The following is a 24,102-nucleotide window of genomic DNA, read 5'->3' on the forward strand; positions in this document are numbered from 1 at the left end:
TAAAGCCTCAATGCTCGGCACCTTAGCACATGATAAAGTCAAATTAGGAAAAAAAATTAATATTCTTTACTGTTTAGAGCATTTGGGTACGCTCCTATGCACTACGAGAGGAGTATTTAGTTGGCCTAACGTATTTCGGAAGTGTTGCTCAGTGCACTATTTTCTGCCCCACCAAACATCCCAACCTCGCTGTTCTCGCAACACTAGTCTCAGAGGGAAACAAAGTAATTTTCCACACCGCCGCCTGCGCTGCGTGGACGCCGAGTTTTGAGGTGCGAACAGGAATGTACGCGTCGTCGCTTCAAAACCCATCAAAGAACGCACGGACGTTCAATTTTCCTTTTACGCTTTAGCTCATTTCAAATGGTCGTGTTTCCCCAATATCCTAGTGATTGATATTTTTTCTTTCCCTCCGTCGGAATAAATTCGATTATGGCGCTTTGTTGGGGACTAAGAACGTTGTTGGAAAACAAACTATGACGAAGTCATTTTGCGCCAGTACGAGATAGTTTCTTCCAAAAGAAACACCCAGTTCAACACCCGTTAAATATTCATCATTAGAAAAAAAAACGACATTAATACCAAAAAAAGAATTTGAAAAGAAACGCAAAGCTGTTAACGAACTTCAAAAATTCGAATCTCTCGGCAACCTCAGCAAGCTTTCGTGGGAAGGGAGGCATATGGGAACTATGCGTTCTCAGCTCAATCCAAAACCTCGTGGTTAGCATGCGGTTCACTAAACGGGAGGTCTTTACCACTGCCTCAACACCAGTCAATCACGGATTTATGGTGTTCCCACCGGCCATAAATGCCCTTGAAATGCGTCGAGCTTGAATTGAGGCTCGATAACCCGGTGTCAACGAACGAATGAAGAGGGCTTCGGTGTGCTAAAAGCCACCGCCGACATCTTTATGGCACCGTTACGACAGGGCGACGTCCGTTAATGCAGCTGCCATGAAGGATATTCGCCAAACAAAAAAACAGTGTTTTCTCTGTGCAACCACAACTGAAACAGCGACTTTATTGCTTTGATGGCGCGTCGAACGAAGGCCCTATAACTGGAGAAGGAATTTCCGACCTTTTCTCAGTAACAATTCTATAGGTCCTTGAATAAATAGCGATAAATAACTGGCACGCCGGTGCGCCAAAACTTCTGTTGCGACTTCTCTGAACCACAAAATAACGTGCTGACATCGTAACGTAACAAAAAGCAAAAAATGCACGAAAGTTTGTCACCAAACTTTCGGTCAAAAAGGCTGTGCGATTTATATGTTTAATGGCCTGAAAAAACTTAAAAATACTCATGTTAACATTATCATATCACACATCACAAGTGCGTAATCATACAGAAATTTGTGTCACAAAACAAGGCAGGAGATAAGCTTGGTACAATTACAAATGTTCAGTACACATACGCCGAAACTAAATTAGGTCGCACGACCTTTTTCGTCACGCAAACGCATAAAAAGCTTGTGAAAGAGTTCCAAGCTTTCGGCACCTGCTAGGTTGAGTGAAACGTCACGGGAAGCCAGTTAATTCCCCCGGTATTAATGAGCTTAGTGCCGCAACCGCACCTTGAATCGGCAACGAAAGCAGCTGCGATGCATTGCCGCTCGCGCGAGAAGCCCAACTTACGAGGCTTTTAACTGCGTTAAAGGCGGCCACGCACAAATGGTCGTGTAAGATTCCGTTTCTTTTATTCGAAGCCACAACACCATGTAGATGTTACGTTCAGTGAGATTGTGAAGTGGGTGTGTTGCGCTACATTAGTTGGTTACGCACCTTAGCGGCGCACTTTCGTTGACGTATTCAGTGAAACCTCAATTTCCCTCGGTCGAAACAGTTTCAACGCTGAAGATATCGTAACGAGCCGAACCCGCAGCTCGGTTCCTGTTAAACGTTACAGGATCGCAACACGTTTGTGTGCGAAATCGGATCATGTTGTGTTTCGGCGGAGGCCATCCTTATATACTGTACTACCTTGTTTCTATTTCCAAACGCACGAAATAGAAGCCAGGCAATTACGACAGCATTTGTCTCGTCTTGTGGTTTTAAATTTAAAGCGTAGTTTTTAGGTATGGCCACTTTAAACAAAAATATTACAAAAAAGAAACATAACAGATGTTTCTACAGTAGGCGATAAAGATGCGACGGGTTATTCTTGGCCATGGCCAGACCGGTTTTGCGATTACGTCATGGCGAAACCGACAAGGAACACGTCACGGTTGCTTTCCTCTGGACTCAATTAAAGGCGGTAGGCGGAGGACGCTTGTGGCAACACCAGAAACGAGATTCGAGTTCAAAGCCTATTTCGCGTATAAAGTTAAACGTTGCCTCCACTCTGATAGAAATCAATGCGAGGCTGCGAGCGTGGTTCCTTGCTCATTGGAAATCAATTAGCGCAAGGCTGGACGACATGAGGTCTTCGGTTGGGATTTTTATTAAAGCATAATATGCCGCGAAACTCTTGCAAACTGAATCGCAAGGGACATACTGTATGGTTGTTTTTTTGTTTTTCTTTAACACATAACACTCCGGTCATACAAAATGCCGTCATCAGGACAAATTACTCAGCAGAAGAATTTTGTGGGAAAACTCCCAGAACGTACGGTTGTGTTATGTAGCCATGACAGTAATTTAGTGTAGGGATACCGTAACGTACAACTGAAGGTGAAACAAATGTGCTAAAACCAGCGATAACAGTCTTCGCCGCGCGCCAAGTCTTCGATATTGTTGATCTCTCGTGGGAGAAAGCTGGGCTTGACTTTCATGTTGCTATACGCCATTGCAGGTCCCCATACAAAACAACGTCTCACATAGGCAGCAGTAGCAAAACGCTACAAAGGTTCACATCAGGCTGGTGGGTCGATATCCACTCGCACATTCGCACGACGCTTTTAGTGACTTTTCGTTGCTAACAAAAGTCAACAGGTTTACCTAAAGAGGGTTTGTGCTGTGTCCCTGCGGCGGTGGATTTTATTGAGATGGTGAACGTCATGCCTGACAACACCCAAATGGGACACCGTTTTAGCGACTGGAGGTCCCGGCCGTAAACGAGGCCGCATCGCTCGCATTCCCGTGTTTACCTTGCACAGCTATTGTAAGCTCGGTATAGCCACTCTATTAGTTCACATACAGCCACACGCCTTGCTATTTTAACAGTCGTTGCTCATTCTCATTGTATGTATTCTCAAGGAAACGCAACTTAATTCCATACGAAATAAAGATACGTTCAATTGAAATAACAAATATTTGGCGCTTTGGTAACACTGACAAAAGATGGATAATTGTTTTAAATGATTTGGTACATTGCTTGGTTGTTGTAACTATGATTCTAGAAATTTGGATCTTGTGCAAACAAGATTGTGTTATCTTTCCTCGAAGGCCAACCGGCAAATCCTCACAAGAAACAAGACGCGTTTTATCTCTAATAAAAACAAACCCTCTAAAAGACACAAATCCGACTTCAAACGACTGTACGCAAACCAAAGTATGATTTTATAAATATAATATAACTAAATCTAACTTGATTCAAAATCTACTAAAGTTACAGTAATTAATGATGTCACTAAAATGATAGAAAGGACCAACAAAAAAAACATCACTCGCTGTCTAACTCAGTTTCGAGGCATTCAAAAATCTGCAATGCTGTAAACTAACCCTTCACTGTTACTTAGCAAGCATGAAATGACCTTATACTCCCACAGGGTACAATCAAAGAGCTTTGACACCCTCAGCCGCTCGCTAGCGAGAGTGATTAGCCGGGCTCAATCAATGAGTCGCCCACGCCGTGCTGTCGCGTATAATAGGGGCGAGATCCTTTCACCCGTTCCTTTTGCGAAGTCGCGCGAAAAAAGGAACTGTAACAAATGACAGCCGTGTGGCAGCGAGTTGACTAGATATACGCCTCGTCGACTCTGCGATTACATTAACCTTTGCTTTCGCCAATGAACTATATTGACACTGGTGCATATTCCTTAAAAATACGCAGGCTCAGGAAAATTTGATGTTGGTATTTGTGTGTATATCATCCAACTCTCAATTACAACAAGAATCATTATCGATTACAGCACATCTAAAATGTCGCAATGTTTGTGCGCTTGCGAAACAATAAAAAACTTGACTTCTAGTTTCTATAAAGCACTTTATACGTAAGCAGTTATAGAGATTTCGTCGTCTTACTTATTGACGAGTTCCCAAACCGAGCAAATCCGACTCGCACTTGAAAACGTATACATATTGCATTGGTGGTTCGACCGCGTTGTCTCGCAATTGGCGACGATTAGTTCCGCACTATGGACAGTTCAATGGGCTATGCAACGGACTAAGGCAATATCGGGTTGTAAATTATTTATCCGTCCAAGGCTGGAGAGATTCAAACTAACTCGGCAACGATTGTAACCAATTCAAAAACACTTGCCAAGGCTAAATTTGTTACTGCGCCGTATAATAGCTGATACAGCTTTTGTGGTTAAAGTGTTTAGCTTAAATGATATTAATGATGTCGGCACCTTAAACCTTCTGTGTTTTACTTGCTTCCGTTCGCATGTAATTATTTTTATCAAATCGTCTGTCTGTTATTACTTGCAAGAGGTATACCTCATTAAAGCACATTTTATGATTCAAGTTACTAAGTGACAACCCAACTATTCGGCCGCAACAGCGCCGCGCGCACTACAATAGGCTTGCGGTGGAACTCACGCTGTTTTCAGTCTTAACCGACCATTTTGACGACAAATGACACGTTGGAAAACGCTCATTGGGTTACTTACGAGAACACTTATCGTGACTCGCTCGCAAAACCGCTACAACTACTACGTCGTGTCCACAAGTCCAAATTGGGGAATGGGTTGGCCAATCCCGACAACAACGACAATACATATTTATGCGAAAACTTTGCGCAGAGAAAGTGGTTACGTATTGTCTTTGCACGTGTCATATTTGCAATCTGCGACGTTATTATGGGTATAAAACCACACACTGCGGCGAACCGCAGCATTTTACTTGAGATGGCACGAGATAAATATAATTAAATGTGGTCATTACTTCAAGAGGCTGCAGTCTCAGAGCGCTTACAGAGACCACGGCGAACATTCCTCAGTCAACGACACGCTTTTAGGACACTTTGCACAACACAGAGCTCGGCTCTTGAGGTGGCGCATATAGATGAGGCGAGGATCCACGCTTTCATCGCCGTAAGTGGCCATTAACATACACGCATGCTAACAAGTCGTCAAAACAAGTCCGTTGTCAGTCACTCCAAACTGATAGAGTATTTACGCAGATGCATTCGTTACATCTGGAAACCGGATTGTAGTTGCACACATACCAAATACCATATCTACCACACAAAAATCAGACAACTACAAGAAAAATGTCGCTTTATACCTTTAGTTGTGCACTGCAGGCAAAGTATCAAGCGAGTAATGCAAAAACTTAATACAGTAAGACCATTAAATGTCAGCGTAATATCAATTTCAGTAAAGGCCAATTTGGTCTAACGAGATTTTTACGTCCGCGCGTAATTGAAAAGTCAATACCACGGCGCTCAACTTACAAAATGAGCAACCAGGACCTTTCGTCAGAACTAGTGCGGCTCCCACCGCATTCCATGCACAATATGTATCACACAGGTTGAAATCACCTTTCTCCAACACAATGTACACGTGCCTTGCGAAGTTTGTAATCTACACCCAACCAACGCTCACAGTAAACCACAGACGAACACGCGGTACACAACGCACCTAGCAGTAGTGCGTAATAGCTGTCCTGTATTTACATGTTACTCGCATCGGATTACTTGTCCTCGCATGTCACCATAAACCAAGCGCCCTGATCTACTTACACTACACACAATCAACCTGTACGTCTTTTGAACTGTTCCAGCCCGACCTTTTAAAGCATCGCACCGCTAAATACATCTGGGGAAATGCTGGCGACGCCGTGTTTACCGAAAAAACAACAACTTAAGTCTGACAACTCCGGTGCGTCACCTAGCGTTTTAACACCAAACACAAATAATGGATAGATTCAGCTGAGACTAGACCCAAAAGCAGTTTCACACTCACAAAACAGTGCTTCTTCAATAACTTGCAAAGCTAAATTCAATCAAAATTGCATGTTATTACACATTCAACCCTTTTACGACGTGTTCCACCAAACGAAGTGTAACATTAACCAGCTTCAAAGTTTTGCATTCTGCTTGGTCATGGATCTCGCCCCTACACGCCATTTCTTTCAACAACCAAAACTATTGTTTAGATTTGGAAGAAACGACTACAATTGACTTCTACTGAGACTTTTATTCTTGGCCAAACACCATTGTTGGTTTACGTTTTGACGCAACAATGCCTTTCGCAGAGCCGGCGTCTTAGTTTACTCGGGAAAAATAAATATTTGTTGGCTTAGCGTTGAGCCAAAGTGATCGTCTTTTAGGTAAATGCTGATCAAATTGTTGAATTGTGGCTTTAAAAAGTACATAATGATCTTTATCACATTATAGCAGAAGCATATCAGTAAAATCTAGTTACAACTGGTTACAAATGATTCGTCCAAACCGTGACCAATATGCCCCCGTGTCATACCAGTGGTTCCAAATTTTAATAAACCAGGGTCTTACTCACCCCTTACAAAATGGAATGGTGACGCAACCTAAACAATATTGGCGTTTTGTATTGCAATCTTTGAAACGACAAAGTGCTATTCTCTCTCGACTATACTTTTGTATATAATACTTCTTTTAAATAGCTGATAGCCTACTCAAGGATGATTTGGCTAACGGAATTAATTAACGACGGTGTACAAGTGTTTCAAGCTAATGTTTCGTGTATGTTGCTCTTTTTGGGCATGACTATATTGTGAATTGCGCCAACTTTTTTTTTCTCACGAATATGCAAAGAGTGCAAGTTTAGGGCTGATAATGGTGACAACCGGCAATGGTTTGAAAAATCTAGCAACAGTTTTCTGTGCTGCACCTGAAAATCAGTGGTAAAAGTTATAATAGTTTGCTGATTGGTGAACATCGTGTAGGGATCGCGATAGCCTTAAAGACGTAAAACATTGATATATATGTCCTCTAGATTCTAAGACTGTATGGAATCGGGCGTGGATGGCAAAGATTTGCGTATAATTTGCCAAGATGTACGTAATAAAAAAGGTGGGTCCTTTAAATAAAAGAACTAATATACAAAAGTACACACTTGGTTCTACAAAACTTGTTGTCACTGGTGTCCAATTCAGCTTTTCTTTTGAAGGTTATTAACTCCAGCAGTGTTTTTGGCAAACAAGCAAAACAATTTAGTGATTGTATTGAAGACCCGATTTCAATTCTTTGAACAGGAGTTTTGAGGGGATTTGGTGGTATCACGCTCATGTCCAAACCTCTTTTTACGTTTTGTCAAGAATCTTACGATTACCTTTTATTTTGAAAATATATCTAATTTTTCCATGAACTTTCACGAAAATTATGTGCTGTTCAGCACGCCTAATCATTTTCTGAAACGAGTGGCGATGTTTCGCACCACTTTTACCAGCTTAAACCCATAAATATTATCTATCCACCAAAATTTTGCGTGGGCTTGAGGCTACTGTATAACAACTCTGTGTATAAATCAGACCAAGATGAATCAAATTATTGTTTATTCTTGTCAGGATATAACTTATCAAATCGGCTATACATGGAGAAAAGTAAATAACACATTGGCGCAAGTGCATCGCACACGTTTGGAGGTTGTGTTTTTGCATATTTCACAAATGTGAGCCAAATTTGGTGTGAATTATTGAGGAGCATCGTTCCCAAAAAAAACTCGCGAAAAGAGCGACCACAAAATATTGGAAAATTCTTCCTTTTGCAACGACAATAAAATTAATGTAATCTGGCGTAAAAAATCACACGGACTTCTGCTGGAACATGAGACGAACAAGTAGTAACTCACAACAAATACAGTTGATCAATTGGTCATGCGGCGTTTGTTTTTTAATAAATACTTTCTTATAATACATTTTCCAGCTGGCGCTTTGTCTTAACAAACTAACTGATTGCTTGACCTGAAATTAATATCTAAGTAATTGCAAGCGGTTTAAAACACAGATGTACACACATACATATATAGCACGCGGCTCTTTGTCGCTATCAAGCGGCGACACGCACGCGAGATGAGAGTAGCTCGAACTGAACTGGTTTGTTGCAGTGTTCGCACGTTTCTATTGGATGAGCGCCTTCACGTGACAAACCGGCCTCGTCCCAAGCTTTGCTGACGCTACGAACGAAGTGCCTGTAATTGACAAGGTCGTTACGTCAGATTTTGTGACGACTTATTGTGTCTGATGTGATAAGATTTCGTAACTAATCAGACGAGGATACATGTGTTTGGTAGAACGTTGACAATTCTCAGGCGTCTTAGTATTCAGGTAAAAGAAGAAACTCATATGTGATGTCTGAGGATTATAGTAGGTAATGACTTTTATGCTTATAATTAATGTATATTTGATGCATCTTCATTCATGTTTCAAATTAATAAACGATCAAAAAATAAATTATTTGATTTGTTTAAAGACACCGTCAGTTTATTACGTAGCTACAGTTTTTGAGAAGTGGGTTGAAGCTGCTTGTACAATAGGGTATAGGGGTCTTGTATGGAATTGTTGGAAGTCACTAATGTACGTTTTACAGGTAAATTGGCCGTATCCAAGTAAAAGGTCATATTTAAACGCATACAAAAACAATTCGAATGCCCAAGGATGTACTCACTTCATCAGCTCTGGGCTGTGTCCAGGGGTTGCAGCAACTCTTAACATCTCTTCACCGCGTGGCACCGTCGGATAATTGATAGCCTGAACGTAGATACCGTACTTGCGCATCAAAAGGTCGCTCAACTCGCTGCCTTTCTCTGGGTTGCCGACCTGTTGTAAAGTCACAGACAGGGCATTATGACGTGGTTGGCGCAATTTAAAAAATGCCAACCCGCTGGAAAGGCTGTTTTAAAACCACACTCGCTATTGTATCGGGTAATGAACCATCGGCGCAGCGCAATAAAGACCACAAACGTAGTACAATACCGAAATTACAACATTTTGTTCCGTTAACAACGATATCAGATGGGCGATCGGCGGAAAATTACAGCCTACCTACCTTAATGGGGATAATATGGCTCGGGCAGTGCACTACCGGTAACTTGGAGGCCATTAGCATCTTTCTCATGGCAGTGACGTTGCGTTGATGGCGGGCCCGAAGTGCGCGACCCTCGTCCGATTTGAGAATGCAGACGGCGGCCAACGCCCCAGCCAAGTTCATCGGAGGCAGTGCTGTGGTGAAGATAAAGCCGGCAGCGTAGCTTCGAATTGTGTCGACCAGGGCAGCGGAACTAGCGATATAGCCGCCGACGTTGCCAAAGGCTTTTCCTGTAAATGGTGACAACATTTAGCGGAAAGAAAGGCTGTGCCTGGAACCAGCAGAGACTTACTATCATTATTGACATTACACGTGGCAACTTCAAATAGTGCTTCTAGCTTCCGTAAATTTACATGAAACCCTTTAATTTCAAATCAAAACAACTGACGCTTTTGTTGTCATTTATGTGTTTTTTTACGATATATATATTTATATACAACGTGTAAGTTTCCACCAAAAGGAAGCAGCCCCGGTAGTGCATGTGGTGAACGTTTCTTCCTGCGTAAGTAAACTAGTTTTCAAACCCTAAACAATTTTGAGATCAAAACAACTTAATCAAAAGCAACGGTATCAGCCGGGCAGAAAAGACGGCGTCACAACTTCCAGCGCGACATAATTGTGTCAGGTCACTGTGGGTAAATTTACTTTTGCTATGACGTATGCGATCACGTGAGATGAGCAAACAAGAATGACGGCGACTTTTTCCGCCAGAAATAACCGCAACGGAATGGAGTTGACAATATACCGTACAAAAACGCTAGCTGACATGCATAATAAGGGGATAGCTTGTTATAAGTTATTTATGGACCCAAACGCTTTCGAGCATGTAAACAGACATAAATATTCGATCATTTGCACGCTGTCGCAAACGGTCAACAACGTGACAAATTCTACCAGTCCTGGTAAACATGTACATTTCAAAACATGACAGAACTACAGCGGTGGAGCTGAAAGCGGCTTACCAAGTGTGCCAGATACTATATCAATGTCATCCAGGAGTCCGTCTCGTTCCCCAATACCAGCACCTCGTTCTCCGTACAAACCAACGGCATGGACCTCGTCCACGAACGTGATGGCTCCATACTTGTGCGAAACGTCGCACAGTTCCTTGAGAGGGCACACGGCTCCTGTTGGATACAAAGCAGATCATGATGATGTCGTGCGAATAATAACCACCCGTCACGGGCCAGTGTTCGTGTGTGTGTTTATAATGTAAGTGGGATGGAACGCAGTTATTTTTGAGGCTCGGGAAGTTTTCGCGCTGCGTGGTTAACTATAATAAGACAGAGCTTGCAGTAGGATAACACGAAAGGCTTTTAGAACGCATTTAAATGAAAATGGTTAAATGAAGATGGAAAATAATTTGTACGTTTGACGACAGTCACTAAGTTACTGTGTAGTAAACTTTCACTATTTCGCACCTTAATGTGTAAGATTGGAGTACATTTTATTTGGGCCAAAGCACATTGAAATATCTGCCTCCAACACTTATATTTATTAAACAGAAATTTCTATAGCACAGCAATATAACAACCCAGCGCACGTAAACGTTGCAATTACTCTAGCGTTCGCTTGGTTTGTCCGACATATGGGAAAAAGTGTCGGTGGGAAGACGCAATCGATCTTGCCGCGCAATACTTCAAATATGTTTCACATCCGCTTACCGTCCATGGAGTGCACAGTCTCGAACGCCACAATCTTCGGTGTCGATGGATCGGCCTTTGCCAGCAGTTCCTCCAAGTGGGCGGCATCGTTGTGGCGGAATATATGCTTGGGAACTCCACTGTTCCGGATCCCCTGTATCATGGATGCATGGTTTCCAGCGTCCGAGTAAATCTCACAACCTGAATGTAAACAAGCAATGTTACGAAATGCGGCCGCTCGAGCGAAAACATCCCATATGACGTCGTAAAGCGTCATTGTTGTTGGCTGACAGAATGATGCAGTGGCGACAAACAATATACATGATATAGTAATGACAACAGCTTGTCAGCACGTGAAATGAAAACCGTGGCTTAAACACCGAACTTTCGCTGCGTTTACTTTACCAGAACCGTTCATTGTGAAGATGAATTCAATGGGACGCTGATATGTTGGGAAAACACCATTGCTTTGGAATTTGGAAACCGCACCGAAACCACAGGAAATTGATGTACATTGTCGTTTGTGTCGCCGTTAAATCCTCTCATAGAGAAGCGTTTGCGTTTTCAGCCATCGACGAACATCGGGACACAAATTAAAACGAATTTGACTGACATATTCACAAACTATATTGAAAATTCGCTGCAGCACCGATTTACCCATAACGACGTGGGGCGAATTTGAAAGCAAACAACGAGCGCTGTTCTTGCATCGTTAAATCATGTTAACACACCTGCAAGTTCATAACGCACAGATCCGGTGGTGTTTATTTACACACAGGGGAGAATGCCCAACGATATAGCGTACTTTCGAGGCGGAGGGAACCCTTATTTCATGTAGTTATTTAACTAGTTGACAGGCCCGGCCGCAAAAAGGCCAATTTTTATGGTCAAAGCTGCATGAAATCGACCAATTCGTCCAAATCTTCCTCAATGTTGTGGCTTTCGCACGGCGATTATGGAAATTTGGATGCTGAAGACAGAGACATGAAACGTGCGTCACGGCCAAATCAATTGGTCAGCTTTGTGCGTAAGTCTCACACGTTTTTCATAACACGGTTACACGCCGTGTGGCAGCAGAATTAGTTGGATTGACAGCTCGGAAAAAGAGGTTTGGGAATTGCATGTCACTCACAGGGTTTCTGTGCGATTGACTTTGGGAATTAGTTCCCATTCGCCAAGCGAGCGCTGCAGGGTCACTGCATGCACCATACTGCCATCGCCGCACTTTAAATAGAATACTGCTTGAAATGGGAAAGTGGATTTGAAATGCGCTATGTCACTCCGTTAACATGAAGTAGCGCACGATTTTAAGTCGAACTACAGCAAGGAACGATTATGTGCTGGAGAGGCGGGCGTACGAATAGCCGTTGGCGCAGAATGACACGACATTCAAATGCCTGCATGGCAAAGGAGTGACATGTAATTAGTTTTGTGCTGCAAAGCTTAAAATATGAGATGGAAAAAAGCTTTCTGCGGGATTATTTCGATAGGGGAAAAACCGGGAAATGACTGCAAAACCTCAAATAAAAACAAAATTTCAAAGGAAAATACACAGCCGCCTAATTTCTAATCCACATTACGTTATAAAGTTCCGTATACTGCAGTGAGTGTACTCAGAGCGACGTAAGTGGATCTTTAAAATAGCGAGCATAGAAACGCGTAATCTGTATCCGAAATTTGCATGATATACCACGCGAAAAAACGACATCGCGCTCATTAAACAAAACACGCAAAAAAAAACCGACTAAACACCACAGAAGCGTGTAGAATAATGATGACGTCAGCATACCTGGAAGCATCTTGGCCAAAGTGAACAGGGTCGAGTCGTTCGCTACAAAACAAGAGGAAAACAGTAGAGCCCCCTCCTTGTGGTGAAGGTCGGCCAACTCAGCTTCGAGTAACTCGTGGAGAGACGAGGTACCCGAAATGTTACGAGTTCCACCCGCACCCGCTCCGTACCTTTCCACGGTCGTTCTGCGAACAATGTCAACACTCAATTACCGTTGCGTAATGTTTTCGCCGGGGTAGTTTTAATCACCACAACAGCATGCCGTTTTCAACCTATTGTTGTCTGTCAAATCAGTGATATCCAAACATGTGACAATAGAGGCAGAGGGGTTACAAAAATAGGTTTATGTTTCAATACAACTCTGCTAACTCATGGTCAAATTGAAATCATCGAACTCTGAAATCTAAATCATTGGTGGTGCAAATTGTAACGCCATCATAGTCACAAACAGTTTTTGACAACAACAAAAATTTTTGGTCTTGTTCAAAAAACTTCAATTAAGGCCAGAACAAGTTGGATCAAGTGATTCCGTTTATTGGAGTCACAAACATGAACTTTTTCCGCCAACTTCCGCACGAAAAAGCAACACCACTCGAGATGTACGCTATAGTTGTGTTAGACACAAGCAAACCAAAACGCATTTACGCGGCGAACAAGGAAATCCATTCGCAAAACTCACACCATTACCACGTACCTGATGGCTTGCAGAACTTTGGGATGCCGACTCATGCCAAGGTAGTCGTTACTACACCACACAGATATGCGCTGCGGGGGCTCATATTTCTCGATGGTCGAGTAATCTTCGGCGAATGGAAAAGTGTCAGCGCACCTGTTAACCTACAAAAAATCGTTTAGACTCAGTTTCTAACGATAGCAAACATGTGTTTTCGTTTGCTAACCTTTTTAAACACCCTGTAGGTGTGATCCTGCTTTTTGGCCGAGATGGTTTTCTGTAGAAACTGGTCGTAGTCGAACGCCATCTTGTTGCCTGCATTGGAAAAAAGGTTGTATTTCTGTTCATAATGTGAAACCTATTAAGCCTCACCTGCTTCAGGATTGATGGAGGTGCGAGTGAACACCTCGCCAGAACGGCTTGCGACCCCGCCCTTAATAGTTTCCATGATGCTCTCCGAAAAGTTTTCTGCTTCGAATGGATCTGCACAATTTGAATTGGGATATTGAAAAAAAAAATCGTTTTTCGACACATCAAGTCAGTGTTTCCCAACCGGCGGAAGGCAGTAACCTTTTGGTTTTTAGAGATTTGGTCCGTTGTTCATCATAAAAATTTATAGTGCTCATAAAATTTTGGTTACAACATCTAAGGTTACATGTCGCTTGAAGTATATTTTCCAGCTTCGACTAGCTGGTACAACATCAACGTATTGACAAAACATGCGCGGTGTACCAAAGGAGGTCACCATACTAGCAGCGAAATTCTATCAGGCACGTCTATAACAACACTGCAAAGCGCCGTATCGTCGAAATATCGGCCGACATTGCCGACTAAATGGTTGAAGAAGTGAGAGTTTCTGTTAGCGTTTGCAACTCAACACGATGAATCCATGGACGTCGCCAACTGCATTAACTACTCGTGTGCGTCAGCTTTTCTCAACTTGCTAATATACTTGTTTCAAAGAACTGTTTAACCTCTCAATTCTAAGAACTGAAGGTACCATGCTGTCACAGGGATCACCAACACCACCAGAACTTATTAATTCAAAGAACCGTCGGCACCGTGGAGGAATTTGCTTCCAGGCTTCGGACATTTGTTTAAGAGTTGGAAAGCAATTTTACGAGCGGATACTATGGTCAATGTGACCAAGAAAGATTCTGTCACCTTGCATTAGTAAAATCTGACATCATTTCCGGTGCGCAATGAACAAAGGTAAGCCCAAAATCGATCGGCTGTCGTAGGGCAAAAAATACAGATCGCGCAATAAATTGAACTGTATTGGCTGTTGCATATATATTACTCTCATCAGAAGATCAAATCGATATTTGGTCGAAATTACTTTCAATGAAACTTCAAGTGTTATGTGACCACAAAACGGTTGGGAAACATTGCATTACTGAATCGACTTATTTTAAACAACTGTTTACCTTCTGGCGCCTGGACAAAGAGTTCTTCCACGCCATCGTCACCATCAGTAACCACACCTTCCAGTGCGTCTTCGAAAACGTCCTCTTGCACATCGAAGCTGCTCCGTTGGTCGAAAGCCTTACCTGCCGAGCAATTGAGGAAGGGACAGCGATAAGGAGCGGCAGAGCATTGGTCGGCAATATGGCCGCGCGCCGCTACTGTCACTGCAATGGGATCTGGAACAGAGGAATTTGGATGAATGCAACGAATGATTTTGGAAGTTGTGGTACATTTTCTGGCAAATTAACTGACGCATGCAAAAACGGGGCTCAGTGCGCGGCTCAGGCAGTGCGTTTTACTCGCTTTCCCACGACCAAAGTGGGCATCTTTGGTCAAAAATAAGTTCGCTTTTTACCAAAAACTGGTTTAAATCCGCTACAAGGTGCTTGTGTCACGTATTAAACTGACTCGATGAAATGCCGGCGTTTCCGGGCTACCCCCGACTTCTCCCTCGCGGGATGCTGTCGATAGCACGTTATGTTGTGTCATTATTTAAATGTTAAAGGCAACAATCCTAGGTCGCCAGTCACATTATTTTCATACATAGGCCCCCCATTCTGATGTTAGAAACTACATTAGTGATTTCACTATTTTTTAGTTGTGATTGCACTATCACTATATTCCTGTTTCGTTATGCCTTCCTGTTAAAAGAAAAAAATTTTTCTGTGAACTATGGTTACATAACCAAGTAAGATTGTTGAAAGTTCTTAATTTTTATAAACGGCTAAATAAGTATTCACATGTATGTTTGTTTCGTCTGAAAAACTATTCTTCAATTTATGGCATTTCTTTCTTCAGAGAACTCAAATCATTAAAAAAAAATGGTCATTCACAATCACACTGTGCACAAGTTTTGAAACAACTTTTTTTTCGGCACATCCCATTATTAACAATCAACTGTACTATTTTTGCTCAAATAAAATTTTTAAATACTGCTTTAAACTTAATTTGACCAACAATACTGCTAATCCTTGCAGCTTTATGTGACATTCATAGTGCATCGTTTTAAATAAGGACAAAAACTAAAGCAAAGCATTACTTACCGCCGGCCTTAGCAACTTGATCAATAGCTGGGGCAGCAGTAGAAAGAGACCTATTGCAACACAATGAATTATTTTAGTGTTCTGGCAAATACAGTATTTTGTCAGGATATATACCCAACCCATCATATGAATTCTGCATACATCTTACCTAAAGCTTTGCAGGTTGATCACAGCAGCATATCGAGCCATATATTCAGACATTACTGGACAGCGATTGGCATAGGATACCAATGACTGGCCAGCCTTCTGAAGAAACTTCGTTGGCACCCTGGTCAGGAATGGGCACTTGTTGACAAAAGTTTCCATCTCTTGGCTACCGACTTGAATGGAGTGGAATCGAATTTGTGATATTAGTGACTTTTGCAGCTTCCGTTTCTTGTAGTCAAAGATTCTTGGAGTTGTTGAGGTGTTTGTTGGCCTGTCAACAAATTATTGGTTATTTTGTTGCTCATAGCAAACCTGTTGAAATAAAAATAATTGTGTTGTCATGCTAACCACAAAACAAGGTTTTCCATGTGAACATCATTAGACAACAACTTTCTCCAAGCTGAACGAGATGTAGAGATAAACAGCATGGCTAATAACCAGTATAGTATCAACACCAAACTATGTATATGCTGCCACACAGATACAAAAAATGTAAATTATGTTATAGCTTCTGATCTGGGCTAAACTTCTAAATGTTCAACAATCTATCACTCCACAGATATACTATTGAAATCTAGTCCTAATAGCAACGTGCATTTGTCATCTTCACAAAAGCTTACATCACAAACAGCTGCAAACCGCTGACCTTGAGTATTTAGTAGTGACTGTAATCCATTGTAGGCCTATATCTCTGTTGATAACCTTTCTGACTTGTTAACTGTATGTAAACTGATGGGTTTGACACTTGATGTGGAACTGCCTGTATGGAATTCAAGCAATGTTTATATACAGTTCACCTTGAGTAATGCAGTAAGAGCCAGAAAAAAGGCCCCAAAATTCATGGATAACTGAACTACGTTACAAGCAAGTACACAAATTATAATGAGATATACCAACCATAATTCAACCACAATCTATATAACACGTAATATATATATACAGCTAATAGCTTTAATGTCCACATACTCAAATAATGAAAGTAGTACAAACATAATTACCATTCATCCATATGCATAATATAACAGATATTTTTAAAATAATAAAATAATCACAAACATACCTTATTTATAAATGAACGTTTTATTTTCAGTTGTATTCCGCCTTCGAAACTTCAACACCAACTTTGATTGTTCTTCGTAGATTTATTGTCCCACACTGAGAACGAACAAATCCGCAGTTATCGGACAGTCAGTCTGTACACATACAACCGACTGCAAAACTTCTTCTCTTTTACCCTCAACTTGTCAGCAGGGCAGGGCGACTTCAGACGAACAACAATGCTGTTCCTCTTCTATGTTCTACCTAGTTTTTGCTCTTTGGCGACACCAATACTGTTTTAATGTTCTATGACGTATCCATTGTAAACGCCTCACGCCTGTATCTTTGCCCTCAGTTGTGCGTTCTGGCACGTATCATAGCAGGGCACATAAATAAGCTATTTCACACGTTGGGCAATATTTCAAAATGGTTTTAGCTGTTTCTTTTTATCTTTTTTTTTCTTTAAAAAGGGCTAATAAACACCAACCTGATCGGATTTATTAATTCCACCCCAAACGTCAATACATATTTTAACTGCTTCCCAACATTTGTTTACACAAAAACTCTGGTTGCTGTATGCATAGGCTATATACAGACTAGACATATTTGTCTGATGTGACAGAGCGACAGACGAGATATTGAAACAAGAAATAAAGGTGATGGTAATAATAATAATGGGTGATGCACAAATTCTGTATTTCTGCGCTGGCCCCATCCGGGGCGTGGTGCAATCGGTGCTGTACACCAGGGTCCATACAAGTCAAAAAGGGGGTCATGAATATCCTTGCTATTTTTGTATGCGAATATGTCGCAAAATCTTGGTCTTCCCTAAAATCTCATGTCATCTTCAAATGGCCCTGTGCACAGAGTGGCAATTGCAGAATTCTACTAGCGGCGCTAGTGTTTTGTTTGTTACGCTTCATTGCCTTTGCGTGTAAGCAGCTGGTCAGCAACAGCAGCAGCGCAAGCCCTACCATGTAAATTTGTTTGTTGGTCTGGTAGTGATTGCTCACCAGCACGGCATTAGCTAACAGAGTGAGGATGAGGAAGGTTACCCGGTCAGATTTCCCTTGATTTTTTTAAAATACCTTAGATCTAACATTGCTTCTACAAATTACGATCATCTTATTCTTATTTATGTTTTTCAGGCAAGGTAAACATGAATTGATTTAGTTTGAAGTTCAGCAAATTGCACCATCAGTGCAACCAAGCATAAACTTCAACAATGAGTGGAACTTGTGCTAAACTGACTGATGTATTCCTCGAAGAAGACATAATTTTGGATGTAAGCATTTGTTTTTAACATATGTAAAGTGTTTTAGACATAAAGCTAATAGTTGCACACAGTTTACTGCATATGGTTATTGACCAGATTGGAAAGTTTGTTAATTGTGCAAACAATGCGCAGACAATCACAACGTTTTTCGTATGTTGAAGTATTATCTAGTTTTTATTGCTCGGATTATTGGATAATTTTTGTACATGTCCATAGTATAGATGATTATCTTGCTGATTTTTGTAGGGCACTCCACTTCATGACTATCTCAAGAATCTTGAAACAAATAACAATTGGGATATTAAAGATGAAGATTCAATAGAGACTGGACCATGCATCAAAAGCTTTCTGTATGGAATTAATTTGAAGGTCTGTATTCATATTTTGCTAACTTCCCCATAAATGTAAAATTTTTCTTTAGGATTTTCTTTTTGCTAAGTGGGTTTCATTGCGACTAAAGCTGTCATCCCTTTTTCCTCTATCTCAGGATGTGTTGGTAAAAATGGTATGAAAAATTAAATTCCTTGTTCAAGTTCAATATCAACTCATGACAAATTTGTTGTTTATTTTAGAGCAAATCATACTACACACAATATGGTAATGAAATACTAAAAAGTTCTGTGATCATTGAAGATGATTTGGATTACCTGTGTTTGCAAAGTCCACAGCAGTTTCTTACTGCCATTCACCACAGCACTTCTCACACAAAACACAATTTGAAAACTCGAAAATCAGCAAGGTAACCCATTTGTTGGCCATATGCAGTTTTTATAAGCAAAAACCTGTGCTGAAAATTTGTTTTGTTTTGAATACCTTTATATAGGTATTCAGCAGTTTTCATTGCAATCCTTGCTTGTTTTGTGTCATTGTGGACATCACCATACTTGCCCAGTGCTGGTCAACTGGTTGTGCTGATCTGTGCCAGTTTTGTGTTGTTTTTTAATGTAAGACTGGAGGTGAGTTTTGTTCAAGCCTTTACTTTGTTGGAAAGTCATGTAATACTAAATGTTTTGTAATATATAAAGCACATGCTTTCACGAATCACGATATATAGTTTGTATAATTTTTGATCTTAATTAAGATTGTTGTTGAGATGTGGAAGAGGCAGCATGAAATGAATCTGGTGGCCTTAAAGTGCTTACTATCCACAAGCAGTCGATTACACAAGCTGATTCGAAACAGTATTCGCCTTATTCAGGAAATAGAAGTTGTATCAAGAGGTTACAAACTGTAAGAAATGGTTTTGTAACTTTTGCAGTTGTAAGCACAAGAAAACTATGTGTTGTAAATTACTTCTACACGACTACATGTGGCACTCAAATAAACGTGGTATTTATTTTGGTGTCCTTTTTTGTTATTTTCAACAGAATCAATGGAAAAACCCCTATTGTCAGAATTGAACAGAACAATACAAATGCTAGAGCCTTCTACAAACTTCGCGTGGCGGTTTTTCGGGCGATCGTGCGCTGTTTTATTTCTTGCCGGGAAGCCACGTTAAAAATGCGAAAGTTCAAAGTCCCGAGTGATTTGGGCGAAGAGAACGAACGAGATTTCCTCTGCAATATTCCACTGGACGAGCTAGGAAGCTTTTTCGTTGAGGTAATGCTGAGCGATAAGACTTTGGTACAAAACCATTTGAGTCAGTCCTCGACGTTTTATTTTCTGGAAATGAACAAACGCACGATTTTCAACGAAAAATATGTTTTCAACCTTTTAAAGTCAAAGGGTGGTTGCACTTTGCTTTGAAAAGCTTCGCCCATTCCATTTAACGTTAATTTCGATGACAGAACCGTCATCCACTATGACTGCTAATGGTTCTGTTTTCTAATTGCCCAATTATGATGGCTTCGCTAATTGCAGAAAACCAGCGGAGCGATACACATCGCCACCGACGGTTACTCGCTGTCTGTTCTTAAGCACACGAATGAACTGTTGTGCAAACAGCGTTCAGAACTTGTTACCTGCATGTCCCTCGCACTGTCAGGTACAACCTGGGACTTCTCAGGAGAAGGTAATGGATGGTTGTACATTCGTGGTAAAATTGGTCGTAGGTGAGAGTGTATAAGCGACATTTAACCTACCAATAATGCGTTTTATGATCGGTTTTCCCAAAACAAGAATATTTATATTGGACTCTAAGAAGGTTTAAATCAATTTTGGGTCTCTAAGCTAAAATTTTAAAACAATTAAATATATTTAATAATGGCTATCGTCTGATAAGTGAAACCTGGGGGTTTCAATTTCTTAAGAAACCTGAATTAGATTAAAACAAATGAGCAGTTCCATTCGTAAGTTGCGGCAATACCCATGCTTTATAGTTACATTTATGTTTCAACACACTTCCTCAGTACGCTGCCGCAAACTTTGTGCAATTCAACAAACTTCGACCGCGAACAAACAATTTGCACTCGACCACCAATAAATCATTCACAGTCTGACACCACTAACTTATACTTAGCTCAACAAGCACATGATGTGCAAGGGTGGCCTGTATGCAGGTTACATCCACAACCCGTATTTTTATTCAGGATTTCTCTCCAACGTGGGACCCATTCTGTCCCAGGTGTCACAGTCTAACAACAATTGTCGACATTCACTGCAGTGTTCGTACGACATGCACAAATACTTGACCAATTCCGGACAACCCCGTCCGAATGCTGAATGTGGTAAATATGCCTATAATGTGAAAATACGAATTTTTTTTCCATCCGTTGTATTTAAGAATTACGCCTAGATTGTAGCCTGTAAAACGCATATAGCTGTGAGGTTGTCACAGTGCTAAATGGACGTCGTTATAGCCACAAAACTATTCTCAAGAATTCTACCGACATAACGACAATATTTTTTTTAAGCCGCGGGCAAGAGCAAAACCTCTGTGCTATCGATGAATCTCCACAGCCTACAAGTTCACCTTCGGGCGGCCATGCACGCGTAAGCAATAACGTAACGACAGTTTGGTGGTGTAGTGTCTTGCTGTCGATACACACAAGGGAGTTATCCATCACACATTCATATCGATTGCGTTTTTAAAAGAGAGCAGCGTCGTTGGCTTGTTTGTGCGAGCGTTAAAAACGATGAGCTTACTTTGATTTCTGCATTCGACTTTGTCATACAGCATCCCTCGCTGACTGCGACGCATGGAAAAATCACAAATGCGCTACAAGTGTTTTAAACATTTACACGTTAAAAGTTTAAAGCCACTTTTGTTGAGAAAAACAGTTGACTTTTCACGGTAACAGGGTACATAGTATAAATGTTTCGTGTGTACATATTTTTTGCAGAACCATGAAATTGGAGAACGACGTCACACAAGACAGAGATTTTGGCGAAGGTATATTTCATGTCTAATGGTGTTGCAAGTAGTACTCCAAGCCTGCACTTAAAGGTTGCAGGAGCCAAAATAGACAAACATTCACATAACATGACCCGTTGCGCCTACAGTAAAATACACGGACAGGCTCAAACTCATGTTTAAATTTCAGTTTGCGCTAAAATTATTGTACAATAAGAGGACAAAACACGTTCTCTTGGCCTGTAAATAACAAATGCCACAGAAAACCATTCTTTCCGTTCAAATAAATCTCTCTCTCATCCCCAGTCCCGCTGGAAACCATCATGATGCACCTGAGGTCGGGTTCGGAGTGCTTGGATCAGTGCGACAAACAATTAGATTTGCTGCGATCCAAACCCGTTAGTGACGATGACGAAGTGGAGGTCTCTGATTGGTCGAACGTGCCTCACGTGACAGACGTAAACACTGTCAACGTTGAGTCGGTGTCGATAGCAAATGTCGACACTTATGAGGAAGACAAGGTGCGTGAATAATGTGATGCCCATGCTTGTGTGGCATATAGGTTTTTTTCGATACCTTAATCTATGTTTCAACACCGTACCTATCATAACACAGTCTCTTGCGGTGGGCTCAGACCTTCGTGGAAAAGTTTGTTTGTCGAGAAGACAAAAAGCCTGACGTGTCTTGATCGATTTTGAACTGTATATGTATATATAAACGTTTTCATTTAAATAACAATTGAGTTACGCCTGACGGAAATTTGATTCGAATGACAAGTCGGTTAATTGGGAAACTCTTCCCCATGTCATAGAGGATTCCTAACAGGAAAAGTTTAATCAACAATAATCTACATATCATTGGATTGACCAAACTAACGAAATACACAAACTAACAGACTGATTGGTGTTCGCCCATCCAAAAATCTAACATTTCGCCGTACGTGACGCTTTTGACAAGGGACAGCCGAAGCTGATGTATATCCGCGATCAATAGCGAACTGGGTTAATTGCTTGTATTGAGCACTGCATAAAAACCTGTGTTTAGTGTAGCGTCAAAATTCAGATCAAGATATTAAAAATCACTTACTCAAAAATATGCAATCGAATACATATATCAGCGAATCAGGTCACAACAACCAACATGATAAAACACCACAAAGGTAATACGACGTAACGTTAGAGCGGCCCCTTGCAGTGAAGTCAAAACCACTTACATTACATTAAAGTGCCACTGCACTTTCATTCTTGCAGATATTTGAGGCAACGACCGACGGACAGGAAAGTAACAGCAGCCATCGCAACGTCACTTCCAACCATCCGGATGAGAATGCAAGACAAATAGCCGAGGAGTCGGCAACGGTTATTCGAGAACTGCGATCCGTTCTCGCAGTAAAGACCTCCCTACAGGAGCGCGAAATGTGGAAACAAAAACTATTCCCAAACTACATCCCGAAATCGCCACCTGCTCCAGGAACGCGAGAAGACGAAATTAACAATGGAATGGGAAATGTGAAGATCGCTTCAAACGGCAAAATCGCTACAGCAGAAAACCATTTTAGCTCAATAACAGACGATCCGTCAGAGCCGAAATTGACTTTTCCGAGACGCGCAGCCCCACCAGGCCGCCCGCCATCTGCCAGACACCGCAAACTGAGAATAGAAACTCCCACTGAACAGATCGACACCATTCACCAGAATAACCATGTTAACCCCACGGATTCGGTGACGAATGTCCCAGATGTGGAGCCAGAATGGACCAACGGCATCGGAATTGGATTTTCCAATGTCATGGCGGCACAGGCTGCACAAATGGCTAAGCAACGCAGTGTTTTAGGCCAGAACGTTTTAAACGTAGCACTGGAGGTCGAGGCCGAAACGTATGGTTCCGATGACGATTTGTCCAGTTAGCGTTCGTTAATATGATTCATGATTGGAAAATAGACCTGAGCATTTAATATTAGTGATATTAGAAACTATACGTGGTAGAAATACCAGTTTTTCAACATTTATGTGGTATTGCTTTACGGCGGAATTCGCTACCCAGCAATTGTATAAGAAGTCAAGTTTCAAATTTTAACGACATTGCTGCCAAATGTTTACAGTCCTGTACAACTGCTGGTGCTTTGTAGTATCTAGGTGGAAAACCTGTACTGACATATTATATTGATTTAGTGCTTGTGCGAATCAGTGTTTTCGACACCGCCTGCCTTTCAGACGTTTCCTTGTAACGTTGAAGCTTTACCTTGTACTACTAGTAGCTATGCACTGTGCAAAATGCTTATTTTGCTTAATGTTATAGCATGCTATGCAAGCAACTGCAAGGTAGGCTAAAAGTTGAAAAACTGCGATATATGCTTACTGTGCTGTTAAAAATGTGGAGAGGGCTGGTGTTGGTACATGCTCTTGGTATTGCAACATTCAAAGGGATTAACGGTATATGGCTGTGAATATGCCCGATATTTCTTCTGGGCATATGTGTTACTAGTATATTTGTTCCATTCTCTCATTTTTGCGTTTTTCTTTCGTCGAAATTTTAAAGTATTGTTTTCATAAAACCACCATTAAA

At 41.2% G+C, this 24,102-nt stretch overlaps 2 protein-coding genes across 2 annotated transcripts; one reads left to right on the forward strand and one right to left on the reverse strand.

Moving 5' to 3' along the window:
- Positions 1-7,630: 7,630 nt before the first annotated feature.
- Positions 7,631-17,181, reverse strand: LOC145916564 (5-aminolevulinate synthase, erythroid-specific, mitochondrial-like). The gene is made up of 13 exons (XM_083002813.1): positions 16,992-17,181; positions 15,933-16,202; positions 15,785-15,834; positions 14,702-14,917; positions 13,647-13,757; positions 13,501-13,589; positions 13,296-13,438; positions 12,602-12,786; positions 10,834-11,013; positions 10,132-10,296; positions 9,131-9,399; positions 8,750-8,901; positions 7,631-8,273 (listed from the first exon to the last, which is right to left on the reverse strand). The coding sequence occupies exons 2-13, from the start codon at positions 16,088-16,090 to the stop codon at positions 8,132-8,134; spliced, it is 1,860 nt and encodes a 619-aa protein (XP_082858939.1). The 5' UTR covers positions 16,091-16,202; positions 16,992-17,181; the 3' UTR covers positions 7,631-8,131.
- Positions 17,182-18,115: 934 nt separating this feature from the next.
- Positions 18,116-24,086, forward strand: LOC145916548 (vezatin-like). The gene is made up of 13 exons (XM_083002811.1): positions 18,116-18,254; positions 18,492-18,614; positions 18,667-18,750; positions 18,818-18,984; positions 19,069-19,201; positions 19,327-19,475; positions 19,613-19,844; positions 20,106-20,256; positions 20,774-20,911; positions 21,098-21,176; positions 21,527-21,576; positions 21,844-22,058; positions 22,788-24,086. Exons 1-13 carry the CDS (start codon positions 18,195-18,197, stop codon positions 23,442-23,444), a joined length of 2,238 nt encoding a protein of 745 aa, XP_082858937.1. The 5' UTR covers positions 18,116-18,194; the 3' UTR covers positions 23,445-24,086.
- The last annotated feature ends 16 nt before the right edge of the window (positions 24,087-24,102 follow it).

Source organism: Ascidia mentula, chromosome 1 (assembly GCF_947561715.1).
Source record: "Ascidia mentula chromosome 1, kaAscMent1.1, whole genome shotgun sequence".
In the NCBI taxonomy this organism is placed as follows: Eukaryota; Metazoa; Chordata; class Ascidiacea; order Phlebobranchia; family Ascidiidae; genus Ascidia; species Ascidia mentula.